Consider the following 23,268-nt stretch of genomic DNA (forward strand, 5'->3'; position numbering starts at 1 on the left):
CCCCCCAAAATCCATTTTAATTACAAGTTGTAAGGCAACAAAATAGGAAAAATGCCAACGGGGGTGAACACTTTCGCAAGCCACTGTATACAATACCAGTCAAAAGTTTGGACACACCTATTCATTCATTTAAAAAAATATTTTCTACATTGTAGAATAGTAGTGAAGACATCAAACTATGAAAACACACATTTCATGCAGTAACCAAAAAAGTAGCCATCCTCTGCCTTGACAGCTTTGCACACTCTTGGCATTCTCTCAACCAGCTTCACCTGAAATGCTTTTCCAACAGTCTTTAAGGAGTTCCAACATATGCTGCTTTTCCTTCACTCTGAGGTCCAACTCATCCCAAAACAGTTGTCATGACTGTCCTGATCAGGTCAGGTTACAGGAGACCTCAACCCTACAGATTATCTCTCACCCCCAACTAGGGAGGAGAGATGTAGGGGTATGAAATTGTCCTCTCACTATGGAGAACCAGCCTCAGAACATTAAACATGCAATAAACAGACTTTGGAACAGTGGTTTCCGTCAGCCACAAGGGTGGTAATGACGATAGATGGAATATGAAAATTAATATCATTTTTGTGTTGTTATTAAAGGTTAAAGGACAATGTTATTATGAAAACAGTTAAGTTAAGAATTAACATATCAGACTAAGTGACCCGAGCTGCAGCCAAGGTCTAAAAAGTCAACGAACCCAAAATGCAACACAAGGTTGAAGACAAATAAAATAAAAATTCTACCCATGCCTATGATGAGTAGCTGTGTCTAAGCGGGTGAATTCAAGCCGGACCACCTAACCTCCACTCTCCGTCGAATCGTGGTATCTACGCTGTTTCATTCCTACACTGTGAGCTCTGAGCTACAGAGCTGTCTGTCCTCAGAAGAACCCTTTCGGAGCAAGGGCGAGGAACCAGACCACTAAGCAAAAAGGACACTGACAGCATGAGGACAACCAGAGAGTTGCGCAGGACAAGTGCGTCATTGAGAAGCCTAAATGACCCACGTGGAGCTTCCCATCTGAGACCTCGAACATGTAATTAAATCATTATATTCTGACCCATAAGAGCGGCAGTTCGAGGCAAGGGTTAAAATAAGCATAGTTGACAAATGCACCCAAATGTATATTTCTCTCGTTTACTTTCTCTTTTTCGCTCTCTTTTAAATCCCCATTTTGGGTAACACGCTGTGTTGTGTGTTGTGTATCTTTTATCATCATTTTAGCTTTCTAGTAAATAAATAAGCAACTAAAATTGGTGTGGCACGAACTCATTGGTGGGACCCGCGTTTGTGCAGATTCACGGATTATGTGACGTTCAGAATGAGACTGTAGAGGAAATTGATTAATTAGCGACTGTTGTAAAATCGATATTCTGATATTCTTTGAGTTAATTTGGGAAATAGAAATTGAATCAAACTAATTGTCCCATGGTGTCCCAGGTTAATGAGCTAATAATTGCTTGATTCATTTATTCACGCAGTTAGAAATCTTTAATAATTCGATGAGCAACAGTCGTCACATTAACTAATACAACTTCACGACACAGTTATCATAGGGCTTGGTGGTTTTTGCGACTGAAATAACATATATGGAATCATGTACAATAGTAACCAAAAAAGTGTTAAACAACCACACATGTGGAGATCACCCGTTCACTTACTCTGCGTCTTACAAAGACATGGCGGTTGGAACCAAAAATCTCAAATTTGGACTCATCGGACCAAAGGACAGATTTCCACTGGTCTAATGTCCATTACTCGTGTTTCTTGGCCCAAGCAAGTCTCTTCTTATTATTTGTGTCCTTTAGCAGTGATTTCTTTGTAGCAATTCGACCACGAAGGCCTGATTCATGCAGTCTCAACTGGACAGTTGATGCTGAGATGTGTCTGTTACTTGAACTCCGTGAAGCATTTATTTGGGCTGCAATCTGAGGTGCAGTTAACTCTAATGAACTTATCCTCTGCAGCAGAGGTAACTCTGGGTCTTCCTTTCCTGTGGCAGTCCTCATGAGAGCCAGTTTCATTATAGCACTTGATGGTTTTGCGACTGCACTTAAACAGTCTTTCAAAGTCCTTAATTTTCCGTATTGACTGACCTTCATGTCTTAAAGTATTGACAAAAAGTATTAAAGTATTGACTTGCCATAATATGGACTTGTTATTTTACCAAATAGGACTATCTTCTGTTTACCACCCCTACCTTGTCACAACACAACTGATTGGCTCAAACGCATTAAGAAGGAAAGAAATTCCCCAAATTAACAAGGCACACCTGTTAATTGAAATGCATTCCAGGTGACTACCTCATGAAGCTGGTTGAAAGAATGCCAAGGCTGTGCAAAGCTGTCATCAAGGTAAAGGGTGGCTACTTTGAAGAATATAAATACATTTTGATTTGTTTAACACTTTTTTGGTTACTACATGATTCCATGTGTGCTATTTCATAGTTTTGATGCCTTCACTATTATTTGATAATGCAGAAAATAGTAAAAATAAAGAAAAACCTTTGAAGGAGTAGGTGTGTCCAAAGATTTTGACTGGTACTGTATATTGAGAGCCATATCCCTGTAATGCTTAGAGAAGATCTCATGTCAGCTGTTATTGAAGTGCTGTGGTTACAAGTGTTCCTATTATTTTAGGGTGTTGCTATAGGCCACCAAGTGCTAACAGTCAGTATCTAGATAATGTGTGTGAAATGCTTGAGCGTGTATGTGATGTTAACAGAGAGGTCTACTTTCTTGGGGAAGGCAATATTGACTGGTTTTCATCCAGCTGTCTGCTCAAGAGGAAGCTTCTCACTGTAACCAGTACCTGTAATCTGGATCAGGTTATTAATCAACTAACCAGGGTGTTTACAAATACTACAGGAACAAGATCCTCTTCATGTACTGATCATATTTTTATGAATACTGTAGAACTTTGTTCTAAAGCTGTATCCATACCCATTGGATGCAGTGATCACAATATAGTGGTTATATCCAGGAAAGCCAACGTTCCAAAAACCTGGGCCTAAAATAGCATTTAAGAGATCATACAAAATACTGTATGTTGCTGTGACTCTTATGTGGATGACGTTAAACATATTTGTTGGTCTGATGTGATTACTAAGGAGCGATGCACTTCATCAATTTATGAAATTGCTTCTTTCAATTATTGCTAAACATGCACCTGTTAAGAAACTGACTGTTAGAACTGTTAAGGCTCCATTGACTGATTAATTGAATTTAATACTGTATGGTTGAAAGAGATGGGGCAGAAGGAGTGGCTAATAAGTCTGACTGCACATCTGACTTACTGCAAATTGAAACATTATGTGACTAAACTCAACAAAAAGAAGAAGAAACGGTATTATGAAGCCAAGATCTATGATATAAAAAATGATGGGGAAAAAACTTTGGCATACTTTAAATGAAATTATGGGCAGAAAGACAAATTCAACTTCATCTTTCGTCGAATCAGATGGCTTATTTATTACAAAATCCATTTCATGTTGGCAATTATTTGAATGATTACTGGCAAAGTGGGAAAACTTAGGCAGGAAATGCGAACAGTGAGCCATCGTATTCATGCATAAAAAACAAATAATGAAAGAAAAGCATTGTAAGTTTTAATTTTGTAAAGTGAGTGTGGAAGAGGTGGAAAAGTTATCGATCAATAATGACACACCTACTGGCATTGACAACTTAGATGGAATGTTACTGAGGATGGTATCTGACTCTATGGCCACTCCTATCTGTCATATCTTTAATCTGAGTCTAGAGGAAGGTGTTTGTCCCCAGGCCTGGAAGGAAGCCAAAGTCATTCCGCTACCCAAGAGTAGTAATGCGGCCTTTACTGGTTCTAACAGCAGACCTTTCTCCGTAAACAAATTGACAACAGACTTTCAAAAAAGTTATAGAGAAGGGCACTCAACATGTACTGCACTGACACAAATGACTGATGATTGGGTGAAAGAAATTGATAATAAGAAGATTGTGAGAGTTGTACTGTTAGATATCAGTGCAGCCTTTGATATTATTGAGCATAACATTGTGTTGAGAAAACATACGTTTTATTGCTTTTCAACCTTTGCCATATCGTGGATTCAGATATACAGCCGAAGTCGGAAGTTTACATACACTGAGGTTGGAGTCATTAAAACTAATTTTTCAACCACTGGCAAGTCGGTTAGGACATCTACTTTGTGCATGACACAAGTAATTTTTTCCAACAGTTGTTTACAGACAGATTATTTCACTTACAATTCACTGTATCACAATTCCAGTGGGTCAGAAATTTACATACACTAAATTGACTGTGCCTTGAAACAGCTTGGAAAATTCCAGAAAATGACATCATGGCTTTAGAAGCTTCTGATAGGCTAATTGACATCATTTGAGTCAATTGTAGGTGTACCTGTGGATGTATTTCAAGGCCTACCTTCAAACTCAGTGCCCCTTTGCTTGACATCATGGGAAAATCCAAAGAAATCAGCAAAGACCTCCGATTCTTTTTTTTTAGACCTCCACAAGTCTGGTTCATCCTTGGGAGCAATTTCCAAACGCCTGAAGGTACCACGTTCATCTGTACAAACAATAGTACACAAGTATAAACACCACGGGACCATGCCGCCCATGCCGAACATCATTCTCTCTACTATTATTCTGACATTTCACATTCTTAAAATAAAGTGGGGATCCTAACTGACCCAAAACAGGGAATTAAAGGGGATTAAATGTCAGGAATTGTGATAAAATGAATTTAAATGTATTTGGCAAAGGTGTATGTAAACTTTCGACTTCAACAGTATCTAACTCAGCAATCACAGCTAATGACGTCACTGAAACCCTTCTTAACAAGGAGTTGCAGTCAGTTTTGCAATGGGTGGCCAGTAATTAACTGGTCCTGAACATCTTTAAAACTGTTAAGGGATTTTTTATCAATAATGACTAATTATGTATACATTTCAATCAGGACTGACTAATCAGAATACTAGTATGAATTGTATTTTAATCCTAGGACTGAATGTAATGTGTGTAATTCTAATCAAGAATTAGAACAATGACTGTCTGTTCCTTGGTAGAAACAAATGAACTTATCGTCAGACTGGCTAGAATGCTTATCTACACAGGGAGGCCTTGGTCTGGTCATAAATTATCTAAACTGGTGAGGGTAGATGTAGGAAGGCTTGAGAACTATACTGCCATTGTACTGGAGTGGAGGAGGGACGGGACAGTTTGAAACCTAATGACGTCATTTTCAGTTTATAACCTGTTGTAAATTGTATCATGTTCAGTACTCTCGAGAATAAACGCTAATGATTGATTTTGAGACTGGTCTCCGCCCATTTTATATAAATTAGTATTTTACAAATCCTTAGAAATGGGCTGAGTGTATTAATTGAATTGGGTAATAATAATTTAGGAATTTAATTCCTCTAACAAAAACTAAGAGCATTGTATCTGGTATGACTCATTCCCTAAGCTCTAGACCTAAGCTGAATCTGGTAATGAATTTGGTGTTACATTAGATTGTAAACTGTTGTCATGACTGTCCTGATCAGGTCAGGTTACAGGAGACCACAACCCTACAGATTATCTCTCAACCCCAACAGAGGAGGAGAGATCTAGGGGTCTGAAGATGTGGGGGTTTTATGACCCCTCACGCCCCTGGTAAATCTCAGGCCACAGACAAATTCCTTTGTCCTGTTACTATGGAGAACCAGCCTCAGAACATTAAACATGAAATAAAGGGACTTTGGAACAATGGTTTCCGTCAGCCACAATGGTGGTCATGACGATAGATGGAATATGAAAATGTATGTCATTTTTGTTTTGTTATTAAAGGTTAATAGATGACGTTATTACGAAAACATTGTAACGTGAAGAGTTTTCTTAGTATATGTTTGACGTTTATACATTGTACGTTGTGTGGAAAATGTCCAAATCAAAGGGAATGTTTTGGTAAAGATTACATGTTAACCTGTTAGAGCTCTAGGGGCGCTATTTCATTTTTGGATAAAAAACGTTCCCGTTTTAAGCGCGATATTTTGTCACGAAAAGATGCTCGACTATGCATATTCTAGAAAACACTCTGAAGTTTCAGAATCTGCAAAGATTTTGTCTGTAAGTGCCCCAGAACTCATTCTACAGGCGAAACCAAGATGATGCATCACCCAGGAATTAGCAGAATTTCTGAAGCTCTGTTTTCCATTCTCTCCTTATATGGCTGTGATTGCGCAACGAATGAGCCTACACTTTCTGTCGTTCGCCCAAGGTCTTAGCAGCATTGTGACGTATTTGTAGGCATATCATTGGAAGATTGACCATAAGAGACTACATTTTCCAAGTGTCCGCCTGGTGTCCTGCGTCGAATTCGGTGCGCAATTGCCAGCTGCTTCTACTTTACCATTTGATTCAGGGGAGAAAGCATGTGTCCAAGAACGATGTATCAATGAAGAGATATGTGAAAAACACCTTGATGATTGATTCTAAACAACGTTTGCCATGTTTTCAGTCGATATTATGGAGTTAATTTGGAAAAAAGTTCGCGTTTTGAGGACTGAATTTTCGGATTTTTTTTGGTAGCCAAATGTGATGTATAAAACGGAGCTATTTCTAATACACAAGGAATCTTTTTGGAAAAACTGAGCATCTGCTATCTAACTGAGAGTATCCTCATTGAAAACATCAGAAGTTCTTCAAAGGTAAATGATTTTATTTGAAGGCTTTTATGTTTTTGTTAATGTTGCGTGCTGGATGCTAACGCTAATGCTAACGCTAAATGCTAACGCGAAATGCTAACGCTAGCTAGCTACTTTTACACAAATGATTGTTTTCCTATGGTTGAGAAGCATATTTTGAAAATCTGAGATGACAGTGTTGTTTACAAAAGGCTAAGCTTGAGAGATGGCATATTTATTTCATTTCATTTGCGATTTTCATAAATAGTTAACGTTGTGTTATGCTAATGAGCTTGCTGATAGATTTACACAATCCTGGATACAGGGGTTTTTTCATAGCTAAACGTGACGCAGAAAACGGAGCGATTTGTCCTAAACAAATAATCTTTCAGGAAAAACTGAACATTTGCTATCTGAGAGTCTCCTCATTGAAAACATCTGAAGTTCTTCAAAGGTAAATGATTTTATTTGAATGCTTTTCTGTTTTTTTGTGTAAATGTTGCCAGCTGAATGCTAATGCTAAATGCTACGTTAGCCATCAATACTGTTACACAAATGCTTGTTTTGCAATGGTTGAGAAGCATATTTTGAAAATCTGAGACGACAGTGTTGTTAACAAAAGGCTAAGCTTGAGAGCTAGCATATTTATTTCATTTCATTTGCGATTTTCATGAATAGTTAACGTTGCGTTATGGTAATGAGCTTGAGTCTGTATTCACGATCCCGGATCCGGGATGGGGAGATCAGAAAGGTTAAGTATGTTGTCTAAAATTGGGTTTGAGTAAAATCTAGACCTTGCCTCATTAACTTGGTACTCCCAGAGAACTTCCCTAAAGGGGGTTACGCCCACTTCTGACCCAAAGAATTTACAGAGAAGACTACATGACCCAAGCTGCAGCAAAGGTCTAAAAAGTCAACGAACTGGAGCTACAGAGCTGTCTGTCCTCAGAAGACCCCTTCCATAGCAAGGGTGAGGGAACAGACTCCTAAGCCAAAAAGACACTGACGGGAGGACGATCAGAGAGGTGCGCCGGAGAGGTGCGTCATCGAGCAGCCTGAACGTTCCCCTGAACGGTCCACGCAGAGAATCCTCGGAGATCATCCCCACGTGATTACATCATTATATTTTGACCCATAAGAGCGGCAGTTTGGGGCAAGGCTAGGATTAGAATAAGCATAGCTGACAAATTCACCCAAATGTATATATCTCTTGCGTACTTTCTTTTTTCTCTCTCTCTTTGAAATCCCCATTTTGGGTAACACATGCCATAGTGTGTTGGCCCATTATACTAAGTTCTAATCAATAGCCTATAATGTGTTTTGTCTATATGTATATTTTATCATCATTTTAGCTTTTTAGTAAATAAATATTCAACTAAGATTGGTGTGGTACGAACTCATTGGTGAGACCCCGGTCTGTGCAGATTCACGGGCTATACGACGTTCAGAACGAGATTGGTAGAGGTAACTGGTTAATTAGCGGCTGTTGTAAAATCGACATTCTGATATTCTTTGAGTTAATTTGGGAAATAGAAACTCCATAAAAACTAGTTTTCCCATGGTGCCCCAGGTTATTAACTAATAATACGTCACGACACTGTCATGGTTAAAACATATACATTCCAGGTCCTAGGTGGCACAGCGGTCAAAAGCACCACAGTGCTGAAGCACAATTGGCCCAGTGACTTCCGGGGTAGGGGAGGGTTTGGCCAGTAGGACTTTCCTCGCCTCATTATGCTCTAACGACTCTATGTGATAGGGCCGGGCACCTGCAAGCTGACTCCGGTCGTCAGTTGAACAGTGTTTTCTACAACACATTGGTGCGACTGCCATCCGGGTAAAGCATGCAGTGTGATAAGAAGTAGGAGGCCAGGCGATTCATGTTTCGGAGGATGCATGACTCGAACTTCACCTCTCCAGAGCCCATTGAGGAGTTGCAGAGATGAGCCAAGGGACCTAATTCAAAAAATAAGCTTGTGGTCATACCACCCTGAACACGCCTGTTCAGGGTCGGGCCTGGTTAGTCCTGGGATGGGAGACCACCTGGGAATACAATATACTGTATAGACATGTATTTTTTTAAACATGGATTCAGTGGTTGTAAAGGTGGGGAGAGGTTTATTCATAATAAAGAGATGCTCTGCTTTTTTGACACCACACTCCAAAAACAAGTCCTCCAGGCTCTAGTTTAGTCTTATCTTGATTATTTACCAGTCATGTGGTCAAGTGCTGTAAAGAACAACCTATACTCTAAGAAAAAAGGGTCCCAAAAGGGTTATTTGGCTCTCTCCATCGGCTCTCTCCATCGGCTCTCTCCATCGGCTCTCTCCACACTCTTTTGGGTCTCATGTAGAACCTTCTGTGCAAAGGGTTCTACATGGAACTCAAAAAGGTTCTACCTGGAACGAAAAACGGTTATTCAAAGAGTTCTTCTATGGGGACAGCCGTAGAACCCTTTTTTTTCTCAGTGTTAAGCTGAAGCTGGTCCAGAAAAGAGCAGCACGCCTTGCTCTTCATTGTAATCAGAGGGCTAATATAAATACTTTGCATACCAGTCTCTCTTGGCTAAGAGTTGAGGAGAGACTGGCTGCATCACTTCTTCTTTTTATAAGAAACATTAATGTGTCAAATTTATATTTGTTTGCATAGTCAACATACAGTACACACAGCTCTGGCACACACACTTACCCCATCAGACATGCCACCAGGGGTCTTTTCACAGTGCCCAAATCCAGAACAAATTCAAGAAAGCATACATGTCACACCCTGACCATAGGGAGCTGTTTATTCTCTATGTTTGTTAGGTCAGGGAGTGATTAAGGGTGGGTTATCTAGGGGAATTGTATATCTATGTTGGCCTGGTATGGTTCCCAATTAGAGGCAGCTGTTTATCGTTGTCTCTGATTGGGGGTCATATTTAGGTAGCCATTTCCCATTGTGCTTTTTGGGATCTTGTCTATGCATTGTTGCCTGTGAGCATTATTATAGCGTCACGTTTGTTCGCTTTGTTGTTTTGTTGTTTTGAAGTTTTCTATTCCAAAATAAACGATGGAAACATACCACACTGCATCTTGGTCTACTCCTTATGACGAACGTGACAATACAGTATTATACAGAGCCATTATTGCATGGAACTCCCTTCCATCTCATCTTGCTCCAAAGAACAGCAAACCTGGTTTCAAAAAACAGATAAAATAACACCTCATGGCACAACGCCTCTCTCCTATTTCACCTAGATATTTTGTGTGTATCTATTGGTATAGTATGTAGGCCCTGTGTGCTGTTTGTAAATGTATGCAGTTCTGTCCTTGAGCTGTCTTGTCTATTAATTTTCTGTATTATGTAATGTGTCATGTTTTGTCTGGATGGTTGAACCCAGGAAGAGTACCTGCCGATTTCGGAACAGCTAATGGGATCCTAATAAAATACACATTACACACACACACACACACACACACACACACACACACACACACACACACACACATACACACACACACACACACACACACACACACACACACACACACACACACACACACACACACACACACACACACACACACACACACACACACACACACACACACACACAGAGAGACACACACACACACACACACACACAGAGAGACAGACAGACACACAGCATTACCCAGATGGAGGTGCAGAATGTGGGATGGCGGGGAGAGAAGACAGGATAATTAGGAGTACAAATATTAATGGAAGTTAAAGACAGACTAACAAACCCAATTACTACATTAGCCGGCCAATTTAGATGAGAGTTCTGAGAAAGCAGCAGGCAAGACTTTGTTGAAATAGACCAGCAGTCTCCATGCATTAACAATGGAATGAATTCCCCTGTCGTCCCCAAACAGGAAGAATAGAGCAGATACAGCCATAAATTCTGCCTGTATACTGCTGTATAAAGCCAGCCACATTCCCCTGCTCTCCAGGCTGAATGGACGTGTCAGAGACCAACACTCTTTTTTTCCCTGCCTCATAAAGACGGAGGGCCCTGGAGACAGAAGACTTGGGGGAGAAGTGGGAGAAGGGGGAGGAGGAGTGGTTTGTACTGCTGCTGCAGTTTTCTTCCACCGCTGCTTGATAAGCTGCCTCCCTTCTAATGCCCAATCCATTTCGACTACTCAATATGCTTCCTCTTGTCCAGCCCATCCCTGGGAGACCTGCAGAATGCACCAGCACTCCCACTCCGGCCAATCACCAACACCCTGAGGCTACATTAGGGCCTTATTGGCAAGCTGTGGGCAACCAACGCCTGGCCAATCAGGTGGAGCCAAGAGCTGAATGGATTTTCTGTTTGGCTGTGAGAGGTGCGAGACCTGCCAATGAGGGCTCAGGAGTGGCATTGTGTGTCTCTGAGGGAGGCTGCCAGAGGGGTCAGGCCTGAGGACTGCAGACTGACAGTTATTTAGTGAGATGCAGAGCATAGTCTCCCGAGTGGCACAGTGGTCTAAGGTACTGTATCTCAGTGCAAGAGGCGTCACTGCAGACCCTGGTTTGATTCCAGGCTGTATCACAACTAGCCGTGATTGGGAGTCCCATAGGGCGGCGCCTAATTGGCCCAGCATCGTCCGGGCTAGGGTTTGGTCGGGGTAGGCCGTCATTGTAAATAAGAATTTGTTCTTAACTGACTTGCCTAGTTAAATAAAGATTAAATAAAATAAAATAGCTGCGGGACATAGGGGTGCGAAGGGTTCTGCAGCAACCCTAAAAAAATTAAATACATGTAAAAATATATATTTTTAACAAAAGTAGTTTGCTGGGCCTTAAAGAGTCCTGTATTAGCGGACCGATATAGCCATCTGCAGCACTGGCAAAGCCCCCCACCCACCCCGTTATTTTTTTTTTTGCATCACCCCCACCCCAAACTACTGCTCGCAGCTATGGGGCAGAGCTCTATGTCAGTCAGTGGAGGGATTGCCTTTGTACAGCTAGGCCAGTTACTGTGACTCTGTAGACACAGGCACAGGCACAGGCACAGGCACAAGCACTTAGTACAAACACACACATGCAAGCACGAAAGCGCACATCCTATACAGCTTTCCTAATACATTTTAGTGAACATTTTAATGTAAAAACTAGTTGGTATCACAGAGAAATGCTAGACTAAAATAACTGGAATATGAATGCATTAATAAACCAATACAGTGTTTCTACCTAGTTCTATAAACAGTGGTGTATTACCATACCATAGAGATGATTCTCTCCCACACATACACCAACTTATATTGGTTTATTGAGTCAAGAGCAGGGTTTAATTTAGCATTTCATTCTACGTAGGGAGACTAACTTATTAAAAACTTGAGCTTCATCTCGAGTATAGAAAGTTGGCTGCAAAACTTGTTCTGACAAGTAATTGCCCGTTTCTGTAGGTGTAAATCACAATATTTTGTTTTTGTTGAAAACTGTATGCCTCCTGCATTCAATTTACATAAAATCCCACTAAATGAGGGACTTCCAGCCATTGTGTGACTCAAGCAGAAGAGTTTAGGGACAACTTGATAACTCCATCATAACACCTACCCAGAGGTGTCGTCTCATATTATGCATAATTGGTTGGCTTTGGTAAAGGAAAAACATTTGCCTGGTCTGATTGATGTCTGCCTCACCTCAGGATCGTCCTTGACGTTTAGAAAATAATGTAATGACTTTCCAAAGCACACAGTGTAGATTACAGTTCTCTTCAGAGTGGGCGTAACGCTCTCACATATCAGGACTTCAATCAAATGCCCTTTCATTCCATTCCTCTGCTTTGCCCAAGGACTGGGTTTTTATAATTGATCTCCTTTATCACCCCTTCTTTTATAATTATTTAGTTCATTCTGGTGTGTGTCTGACTGGGAGTCAGTGGTGAGGACGGAGAGGACGGAGAGGAGCAGAGAGGCTCATCTCTCCCCGTTTGGACTGGTTTCAATCAGATGTGGCATTGGGTCCAGCCTTGGAGGAGACAGGTGCTGGAGGAGGCAGTTGAGATGAGACTGCTACAAATGGCATGAAACTAATGCTGCTCTCTGAAACTAATGCTGCTCTCTGAAACTAATGCTGCTCTCTGAAACTAAAGCTGTTCTCTCTCACCTCACATATTTACTATGCTCTCTCTCTCTCTCTCTCTCCTCCAATCCCAATCTGTCCCCTTTTCTCTCTTTCTACTCTCCATCTCTTTCGCTATCTATTTAATCATAGCTGTTTTCAATCTTCAGTTGCATTAATCTTACCTCTGTCAAGAGCAATACTTTATTGGACAGTGAATGGCATGGGGAAAATATTGCATTTTACCACAATGGTAAATTATTGCCATCAAAGCGACACTACTTGAGATTGCTCATGAGGGTTTTGCACTTCACAATAAAACCTCCCTGAAGTGGAATGTTGGTGCTGCTAGTTTCACTCTAATCAGTTCCCTTCTGTTCATAAGGGAAGATGGTCTACTCAATGTGTCATGCAGTGATATCCCTTATAAATGTATCTAATAAACCTTCCCTGGACCAACACACCACTGGAGCAGCAGCTAGACTAGCAGCTAGACTGTCCAGGACTTTCAGAACTGCCCAGGGAAGATGGAGAGAGAGGTGTGTGATGTGTGTGAGGATAATCAGGATGTGGCCGGACATCTTTGGGTGGAGTATTAAAATCACATTGCTGAAGTGGATATTAGAGTCTCCCAGCCAGCCACAATGCAGAACAGATCACAATCAATAACACAGGCACATTTACCTCCTGCTGCACCATATTACTTGTGTTGATGGATGCATACATTTTCCATCTGTTCAACTAAATTAAACCAAATCCAAGGCCAATCTGGCAAACCCTGTTTTTTCAGATGAAAATGGGTAATTACTCTCAAAAGGGTAGCACTTTCCTGCAGTCAATGACCAAAAGCGCTCTCTTTGGCCTCATGGGTGGAATGTTATTTATATTTTTCATAATTTAATAATTAATCAATATATACTTTTTTTAACCTCTAGTGACACCTCATCCCGGATCCGGGAGTGTAATCATCGACTGACAATAATTAGCATAACGCAACGGACATAAATATTACTAGAAAATATTCCTATTCATGAAAATCACAAGTGAAATATATTGAGACACAGCTTAGCCTTGTGTTAATCACCCTGTCATCTCAGATTTTCAAAATATGCTTTACAGCCAAAGCAAGACAAGCATTTGTGTAAGTTTATCGATAGCCTAGCATAGCATTATGTCCAGCTAGCAGCAGGTAACTTTGACACGAAAATCAGAAAAGCAATCAAATTAAATCGTTTACCTTCGATGAGCTACGGATGTTTTCACTCACGAGACTCCCAGTTAGATAGCCAATGTTCCTTTTTTCAAAAAATATTATTTTTGTAGGCAAAATAGCTCCTTTGTTCCTCACGTTTGGCTGAGAAATCGACCGGAAATTGCGGTCACGACAACACCGAAAAATATTCAAAATTAGCTCCATAATATCGACAGAAACATGGCAAACGTTGTTTATAATCAATCCTCAAGGTGTTTTTCAAATATCTATTCGATAATATATCCACCGGAACAATTGGTTTTTCAGTAGGACCGATTGGAAAAATGGCTACCTCTGTATTTTACGAGAGAATCACTCTGAGAGCCATCAGGTGACCACTTACACAATGTAGCCGCTTACGGGTATTCTTCAACATAAAGGCGTAAAACTACGTCACAATGCTGAAGACACCTTGGGGAATACGTAGAAAAAGTAATCTGGTTGATAGCCCATTCACTGCTCAATAGGGACGCATTGGAACGCAGAGCTTTCAAAACATGAGGCACTTCCGGATTGGATTTTTCTCAGGCTTTCGCCTGCAATATCAGTTCTGTTATACTCACAGACAATATTTTTACAGTTTTGAAAACTTTAGAGTGTTTTCTATAGTAAGGTGTCAATTATATGCATATTCTAGCATCTTGTCCTGACAAAATATCCCGTTTACTTTGGGAACTTTATTTTTCCAAAAATGAAAATACTGCCCCCTAGTCACAAGATGTTTTAAACAATGAAAATCTGGTGTTTCTATGGCAAAATGTTATGATATGGTACAGGTGTCTTCTTTTTAAGCCCATAACCATGTGTGTGAAGTGTATACTTTCGTTTCAAAGTAGATTTGTTTAAGACTACCAAGAAACACTCTGTGTGACTCTGATTTAGCCTACTGTGAACCATGTGTGGAGTGTGTGTGGAGCTGTTTAACATCATAAAAATGCTAGAGAGGTAGATTGAGACTTTCCACAGCTCTGGAGGAATCAGTGTTCTCTGAGTGTGCTGCTGTAACCATAGGGGTTGTTCTCGGCCACCTCCAAGACAAGAGAGATAAAGAACTAAATCCCTCTGCTCTCTTCACTGGCCAGCTGTCACAATGGAACAGCCCAGTCAAGCTGTGTTGCAGAGAGAAATGAGGATAGAATACCTCACGGGGCCATGGACGTGATGCATATCCCCCATGGCTAAGGAACAGGGCTCTCTTTCACCACTGCTAGAGGTTGTGGTCGACACACACACACACACACACACACACACACACACACACACACACACACACACACACACACACACACACACACACACACACAAAGGAACACCTGAGGTGTCAGTAAACCCAACCATCTGAAGCTGAACAAGAGGTAAGGGGATGAAAGGCTGTCTATTCTTCTCTAGCAGGGTGGTACAATACAACCATGATCCTGCAGTTTGTTTGTTTGTTTGTGTGAGTGAGTGTTTTTTTGTTGCTTTGGTTGAAAATCTGTCCTCTTGCCGACTCGTTGGTGAAAGGCGATTTCAGTAATCTGGGAGTGTAAGCCGCATGGTACAAATGGGCGTGAGAGAGCTCTGTGGTGTCTCAGAGAAAGCTGTCTCTGGCCTGGACATCTGGTGGACTGATAACAGGCTGCACAGTTTACAGGAGCATCCTAGAACCATGGAGCTGGTAGACATAGCTGCCATAGCATGACAACAGGAATGGAGCTTGTTTGTCATGTCACTTCTAAAACAGTTATAGTAAAATCCCTGTTGTCCAGTGAGCTAGATTAAACAACTCCTGCATGCCTGCATACACACACATACAAGCAACTGAAAGTGTGCTAAATACTCCTGAATTCATTGAACAACTGTTCAAGCAGAGCTGTGTTTGTCTCCATCTCTATATCTGTCCTCTTGTAGAGTGTCTTGGTGTATGTATTTGTGGTGTCTTAAGCATACCAGACAAATCACTTGGCATCACCACTCAAATCGGAGAGAAGTGTCCCTCTCTTTACCTGCTGAAGGCAGAAATAACATTTGTGGTTAAATTCCTATGTACTGGAAATTATAATTTTTTAAAATGGGTTTCCATCACATTTTCAACTCTACTGATGGTTTTGTCAGAAAAAGGTTTTGTTCTTTAGCGATTGTGCTCACTCTGGTATTGGCACCTCTGCTCTACCCAACTTCGATCATAATGTCACCAAAATAAAACCCTCTATTTTTTGGAAACGAGCATCAAGCTCATCAACTTGCACTTTCACCATCCTGTGTGGTTCATTATAACTTATTTAATCTGTAGCCTAATCAACTGCATTCCCGAGTCATAGTGGGAGGACTACACAAAAAAAATTGAGTGACTCCAAGTTTCGATATGATGGTTATTGTATCAATATTTGCGCATAAAAGCGTTTCCACAACCATTTCTTGCATAATACATTTTACAGACACAAAGAAATCCCACCTTGTCTAGCTTATTTTGTTTTGTCGACATTTGGAAAGTTTACCGACAAATATGCTGTCTCCATCAGGCCTGTTGTGACATTTTTAATCCGACATGTACTCTACTCTCAGAAAAAGGTTGGATGGATACCTGGTTACTGTCTGAGATTTATTCTACCCTTCTCTTCAATTCCTGGGGTAAGTATGTATTCATGGATGCCAAGGGAAGCCAGGCTTCCTCAAAATATTGACCAAGAAAAAATTCAAAAACATAAAATAATGTATCTTTCATCTCTGTGTTTCATAATTTTCCTTAAATTCACAAGAGGCTGAATGTATCTCAACGGAGAAAGCATTCGAGCGAGTAAAACAAAGCCCAACTGTCTCTGTATGTGTAGACCATCTATCTGATGCTGTCTGGCCCAAAAGTGTATGACATTGTTGCCACCCGTAGCATTGAGTGCAACAGAAGCCAGCGAGCATTTGGCCTCCCTTGATAAAAAAGTATAAAATAACAGCCAATCGGCGTTGAGCTTAACTGAGTGAGCTCAACTGTGAATGGTCCTGGCGCACCAAAAAAAAGTGTAAAGGGAAGCCAGTTTGGATTTGGCGTCACTCCTATCAAATCGCATTGAGAGCATATGTCACTGACAGAAACAACTTGAATTGTTGCATCTCGTTGTGTTGTTGTCCTCCAGTGACGAGATAGCTAGCTATAATTAGCCCTTTCTTATATGGAGATAGGGACTTGTGGTTTTACTTAATTCTCCGTATTGGCCAATGATTATAATGGTGATTCTGATCCAGCCATTAATTCATACTTTGCGACACTGGCCTGAGAAGATGGAAGTTTAATATGTAGCTAGATGTAGAGGGCTAATGTTAACTAGCTAATGTTGCCGATGAAAGGAAGTTTGGCTAGCGAGCAAGCATTTTAGTCAGGTAGCCTAGGACAACAAAAAATAAAAGCGTGTACTATATGTCCGTTTCGTCAACATGAAAGAGAGGAGGATGGCATTGGCGTTTCTCTTCAAGTAGGGTTAGTCAACATATTTTTTCACTTTCATGAACGTGCACACACACACACACAAACAGAAATCAGAAACATGGACAGCCACATCCTATTTAGCTTACGTTGATTGGACTAAATTGTTTTTGGTATCTTTTCGTTGTCACTGTATTAGAATAAGGATAGGTGATTTGATGATGTTGAAGTTGAAATGGTGCTGGAAAAGTGGAAGCAGCCCTGTTTTCTTTGTGACTTGCAGTAACTCTCCGTGGTTGTAAATCAATAGCTGTTTAGTTGTCCGGAAATTTAGGAAACATTAACTTCCTTGACCATGCTGTAGGTCATGTAGCTGTTTGTTACATGCAATATGCTTTGTGGACTTCACCTGACAGAGGTTGCTCTCCGGTTTTGTGATGAAACAAAGGTGTGGTTGAATTTATTCTGCCAATGTGTCTTCTTATTGTCTGGGCCTTAGGCATATACATCACGGTGTCAAGGCATATGAACTAACAGGTTATAGAGCAAACAACACAATTATCACAACACATATGTTGTAATATGTGATTTTACCCACACACCGCTACTGAGTGAACCTCCAACAGACGTGGGTTGTCTGACTTGAAGATGTCTTTGGAATGTGTTTTTGGCTCAAATTAAAGTAAAAAGACAACTTCAGAAAAGGTGTATGATGGGCAGTGGCAAAATAGAGCAAGATTGGGTTACTGTAATCAGAACTGATGATGAACTCATTTCTAACTTACAACAAAAAGACAACTTGGACTTAAATGGTTATTGATAAGTGTAATAACTGTCACGCACTCTGACAAGCATTTGTGGGAAGGGTCCTCTGGAGTTTTCAGGCACATTGATTGGTGGGATGACCCAGTCTCGCTTCTGTCGTCTCAGTCCATTGGCAGAGGAGCTTTTTTGATGTTTCCGTGGAAACTTGATAACCCTGGGATTAGAGTCCCAGGCCCTTGCAATCATATCCTCCACTCCAATCTGAAAGGAGAAGAAATCAACACATTATTTACCTACAGCATTCCAACAATTAATTGAGAGACAACCAAACTATGTAAAGTCTCCCACTGAATGATGATACATGAGAGGTCAATATAAAGGAGTAGAGTGTCACTGTTTTGTTTGTTCATCTTCTAAAAGTGTGGAACATACAGGTGACAAATACATCATAAAGATCAAACTTGACAGATGATAAGAAACATAATACTATGTTTCTTTCAGTTAAGACAAAAATTCTAATATAATCCACATGTTCCAGCCATCACCTTTCATGTACTTCGCAAACAACCTAAAAGGACCAAGCCTTAGGATACATTCCAGGCATTAGTCTTGCAGACAGGTTACCAATGACCTATGAACAGTCCTCAGAGGTTGACTTCTATGTCTTTATCCAGCAAAAAGCCTTCTGACAAAGTCACAGAGCTGTGCTGCTCAGTGTGATGCACTCTGTGACATATCCCACTCCAAATGAAAAGGGATTGATGAAATATCACTTCAATAACAGCGAGATCAGAATATAAGGACCAACAGTGAACCTGCAGTGTGTGATATAATAGCTGATTCACTGGTCTTATAAGCAAAGACTAGATCCTCAGAGCATGTAAGGGGAATATACTGTTAGACAAAAGGGGAGGTGAATAAAATACAGAAAACTGAAAACATAAAACTGTTTTTAATTACAGTTTTACACCTTGCCTTATTTCCCTAATCTTAATCCTTCATTAGACTTTTCAATTTTCTCTTACGTGTTTTATCCCCTCATGTTTATAAAAGGTGCACTGCACACTGGTGTAAACTCATTGTAAATCTGGCCCTATGTGTTTGAGAAGGTGTACTGTGTATACATTGGCAGAGCTATGTCAAGTGTATATAAGGTATCTATAGTATCTAGTGAGGGTTGTTTTGTCCTCATGTCTGATATGGTGTTTGTGTAATCCAGTGATCCTGCTGTTTCTCCTGCTCCCCACTCACAGAGACAAGCATGCTGCTGTGAATTCTGTTCAGAGGACACACATGAACCCTTGCAAAGCGCAAAGACGCACACACACACACACACACACACACACACACACTGGCAGACAGGTCAGCCTGTCAATACACAAGCAGTTTGTCATACAGAGAGACAGATGCAAGTTAAACCAGAGCAAACATACTGTATTTTCCCCCCCTTTTGTTTTAATTCTTCACGGCTTAGTGGATTTGACTACAGGGCTTAGAGTAGGCCTCCTGATAGCAGCAGGTGGCCAGACAGGAGAGAGAGGGGGAAGGACCAGATGTGGTGCCCTGATAAGATAACTCTAGCTTCAGCTCCACTCAACCACACCACTCCCAGTTACCAGCACAGGGGCAGTGGGGCAAGATGGGAGTGTGCCATTCCTTCCATGGGCGGTAGGTGGAATAAGTGTGTGTGTGTGTGTGTGTGTGTGTGTTGGTGTGTGTGTGTGTGTGTGTGTTGGTGTGTGTGTGTGTGTTGGTGTGTGTGCGTGTGTTGGTGTGTGTGTCTGTAGCAAGTATGGTTAAGTACCTTGCTCAAGGGTATATTAACAGATTTTTCACCTTTTCAGCCCTGGGATTTGAACAAGCAACTTCACTGTTACTGGCCCACTGCTCTAACCACTAGGCTACCTGCCGCCTGTGTGTACACATGCATGTGTGTACACATGCATGTGTGTGTGTGAGTGTGAATGTGTGTGTGCAAGCAGGAATCAGTGAGTGTGAAATCAGTCCCAGAACTGCCCAGAGCTCCCCAGGCCCAGAGCTAGAGGGCAGGCCAGATGGCTGCTCTCGCCTCCTAGACAGGCTGCATGTCACTGGGGCATCAGTCAGCCCCGCAGCCCTGGAGCTGACATCTGGAGGTTATCGTTCTGAAGAGCAGAAGGCAACACTAAACAGGGACTTTCAATTACACAATATCAAGTATGTGCTAGTTTCCCATCCTCCATTCACTGTTGATCTCAAGCCATGTCATTTAATGTTTTCTATTTTTCCATTAGCCTTCCACACTGATTATCATTGATGAGAGCTGATCAGAGTGGTGATCTGTGGTGAACAGGATGTGAGGGTAGGAAAATCAAGAGAAGAGAAGTATCTGAAATTTCTCATCTTACTGAATCAAGTACATTTTAGGAAGCAGCTATGACTATTGATGCATTCCTCTTATGGACATAGAACTGGGCTGCAATCAAGTCATCATGACCTCACTGCCATTCCCACTACTGCCTCCTCACGGACCACTTAGACTCTAGGTCCTAAACTCCTCCGCACTATGTTTTTTTGCTCTAATCTAACACAAACAGTTAGTCTGGGGAAGAGAAAAATGTATGCAAGTCAAATAAGTGCTAACACTTTTTGGATCATCAGGCTCCCAGAGTACTGGTGCATAACTGCATGAAAAGGCAGGCCAGAGCAACATGAAATCAGCTGGGGGTATATGCATATTGAGTCAGTAGACTAGCACCATAGTGTGAGTACTGTACATAACCTGCATTGAGGGACTTCACAGTCAGAATGACACTACTAACACCTCAGACTTAAACAGGAGGCAGCCAAACTATGATCATATTCAAATATATAAATGTACATCCAATACAAATAGATAAGCTATAATGCACACACCAACACATACACCAAGCACTATGTCCAGTTCATCTAGGAAGAGGTCAATTCAGCCAACAATTAATAGAACATAATAATCGAGGAGTCCATTGAGTCCCTGTACACGTCTGCTCTGAAACTTACTACATGCACTTACCTTGAAATGGAACTGTCTGTCTTTTAATCACCTCAAATCAAAATCAAATCAAATTTGATTTGTCACATACACATGGTTAGCAGATGTTAATGCGAGTGTAGAAAAATGCTTGTGCTTCTAGTTCCGACAATGCAGTAATAACCAATGAGTAATCTAACCTAACAATTCCAAAGCAACTACCTTATACACACAAGTGTAAAGGGATAAAGAATATGTACATAAAGATATATGAATGAGTGATAGTACAGAATGGCATAGGCAAGATGCAGTAGATGGTATCGAGTACAGTATATACATATGAGATGAGTAATGTAGGGCATGTAAACATATAAAAGTGGTATAGTTTAAAGTGGCTAGTGATACATTTATTACATAAAGATGACAAGATGCAGTAGATTATATAGAGTACAGTATATACATATACATATGAGATGAGTAATGTACGGTATGTAAACATTATATTAAGTGGCATTGTTTAAAGTGGCTAGTGATAAATGTTTTACATCAATCTCCATCAATTTCCACTATTAAAGTGAGTTGGAATTGAGTCAGTATGTTGGCAGCAGCCACTCAATGTTAGTAGTGGCTGTTTAACAGTCTGATGGCCTTGAGAAAGAAGCTATTTTTCAGTCTCTCGGTCCCTGCTTTGACGCACCTGTACTGACCTCGCCTTCTGGATGATAGTGGGGTGAACAGGCAGTGGCTCGGGTGGTTGTTGTCCTTGATGATCTTTATGGCCTTCCTGTGACATCGGGTGGTGTAGGTGTCCTGGAGGGCAGGTAGTTTGCCCCCGGTGATGCGTTGTGCAGACCTCACTACCCTCTGGAGAGCCTTACGGTTGTGGGCGGAGCAGTTGCCGTACCAGGCGGTGACACAGCCCGACAGGATGCTCTCGATTGTGCATATGTAGAAGTTTGTGAGTGCTTTTGGTGGCAGGCCAAATTTATTCAGCCTCCTGAGGTTGATGAGGCGCTGCTGCGCCTACTTCACAACGCTGTCTGTGTGGGTGGACCAATTCAGTTTGTCCGTGATGTGTACGCCGAGGAACTTAAAACTTACTACCCTCTCCACCACTGTCCCGTTGATGTGGATAGGGGGGTGCTCCCTCTGCTGTTTCCTGAAGTCCACGATCATCTACTTTGTTTTGTTGACGTTGAGTGTGAGGTTAATTTCCTGACACCACACTCCGAGGGCCCTCACCTCCTCTCTGTAGGCCGTCTCGTCGTTGTTGGTAATCAAGCCTACCACTGTAGTGTTGTCCGCAAACTTGATGATTGAGTTGGAGGCGTGCATGGCCACGCAGTCGTGGGTGAACAGGGAGTACAGGAGAGGGCTCAGAACGCACCATTGTGGGGCCCCAGTGTTGAGGATCAGCGGGGTGGAGATGTTGTTACCTACCCTCACCACCTGGGGGCGGCCCGTCAGGAAGTCCAGTACCCAGTTGCACAGGGCGGGGTCGAGACCCAGGGTCTCCAGCTTGAAGACAAGTTTGGAGGGTACTATGGTATTAAATTCTGAGCTGTAGTCGATGAACAGCATTCTCACACAGGTATTCCTCTCGTCCAGATGGGTTAGGGCAGTGTGGTTGCGATTGTGTCATCTATGGACCTATTGGTGCAGTAAGCAAATTGGAGTGGGTCTAGGGTGTCAGGTAGGGTGGAGGTGATATGGTCCTTGCACTTCATGATGACGGAAGTGAGTGCTACAGGGCGGTAGTCGTTTAGCTCAGATACCTTAGCTTTCTTGGGAACAGGAACAATGGTGGCCCTCTTGAAGCATGTGGAAACAGCAGACTGAGATAAGGATTGATTGAATATGTCCGTAAACACACCAGCCAGCTGGTCTGCACATGCTCATTCACCTAATATCTGTAGGGGGGTTTAGCAACGTTTAAATTGTATTGTTGTGATGACATGTTTCGGTGTGTAGTGGTCATAGGTAATCTGATTATTTCCCCCTCTCCCTTTCAGCACTATTGACACAGTGTAGCCAAAATGACACAGCAACTCTGTCACAGCATTTCACACATTTCAATGTCTGTGTGTCTTCACAACATTTCTGTGTTGCAGTCAATACTTTTATGGTAAAAGATATAAGATGTTGCACAC

At 41.5% G+C, this 23,268-nt stretch overlaps 1 protein-coding gene across 3 annotated transcripts in view; it reads right to left on the reverse strand.

Moving 5' to 3' along the window:
• LOC110494541 (cadherin-4) overlaps nt 1-23,268 on the reverse strand; it is a 350,356-nt gene that overhangs the window by 84,942 nt on the left and 242,146 nt on the right. For all 3 annotated transcript variants that reach the window (XM_036950599.1, XM_036950601.1, XM_036950600.1), the window contains exon 5: nt 18,208-18,390. In XM_036950599.1, the coding sequence (XP_036806494.1) occupies nt 18,208-18,390 (183 nt within the window). The remainder of the gene's footprint in view (nt 1-18,207; nt 18,391-23,268) is intronic.

This window comes from Oncorhynchus mykiss, chromosome 17 (assembly GCF_013265735.2).
Source record: "Oncorhynchus mykiss isolate Arlee chromosome 17, USDA_OmykA_1.1, whole genome shotgun sequence".
NCBI classification, from domain to species: domain Eukaryota; kingdom Metazoa; phylum Chordata; class Actinopteri; order Salmoniformes; family Salmonidae; genus Oncorhynchus; species Oncorhynchus mykiss.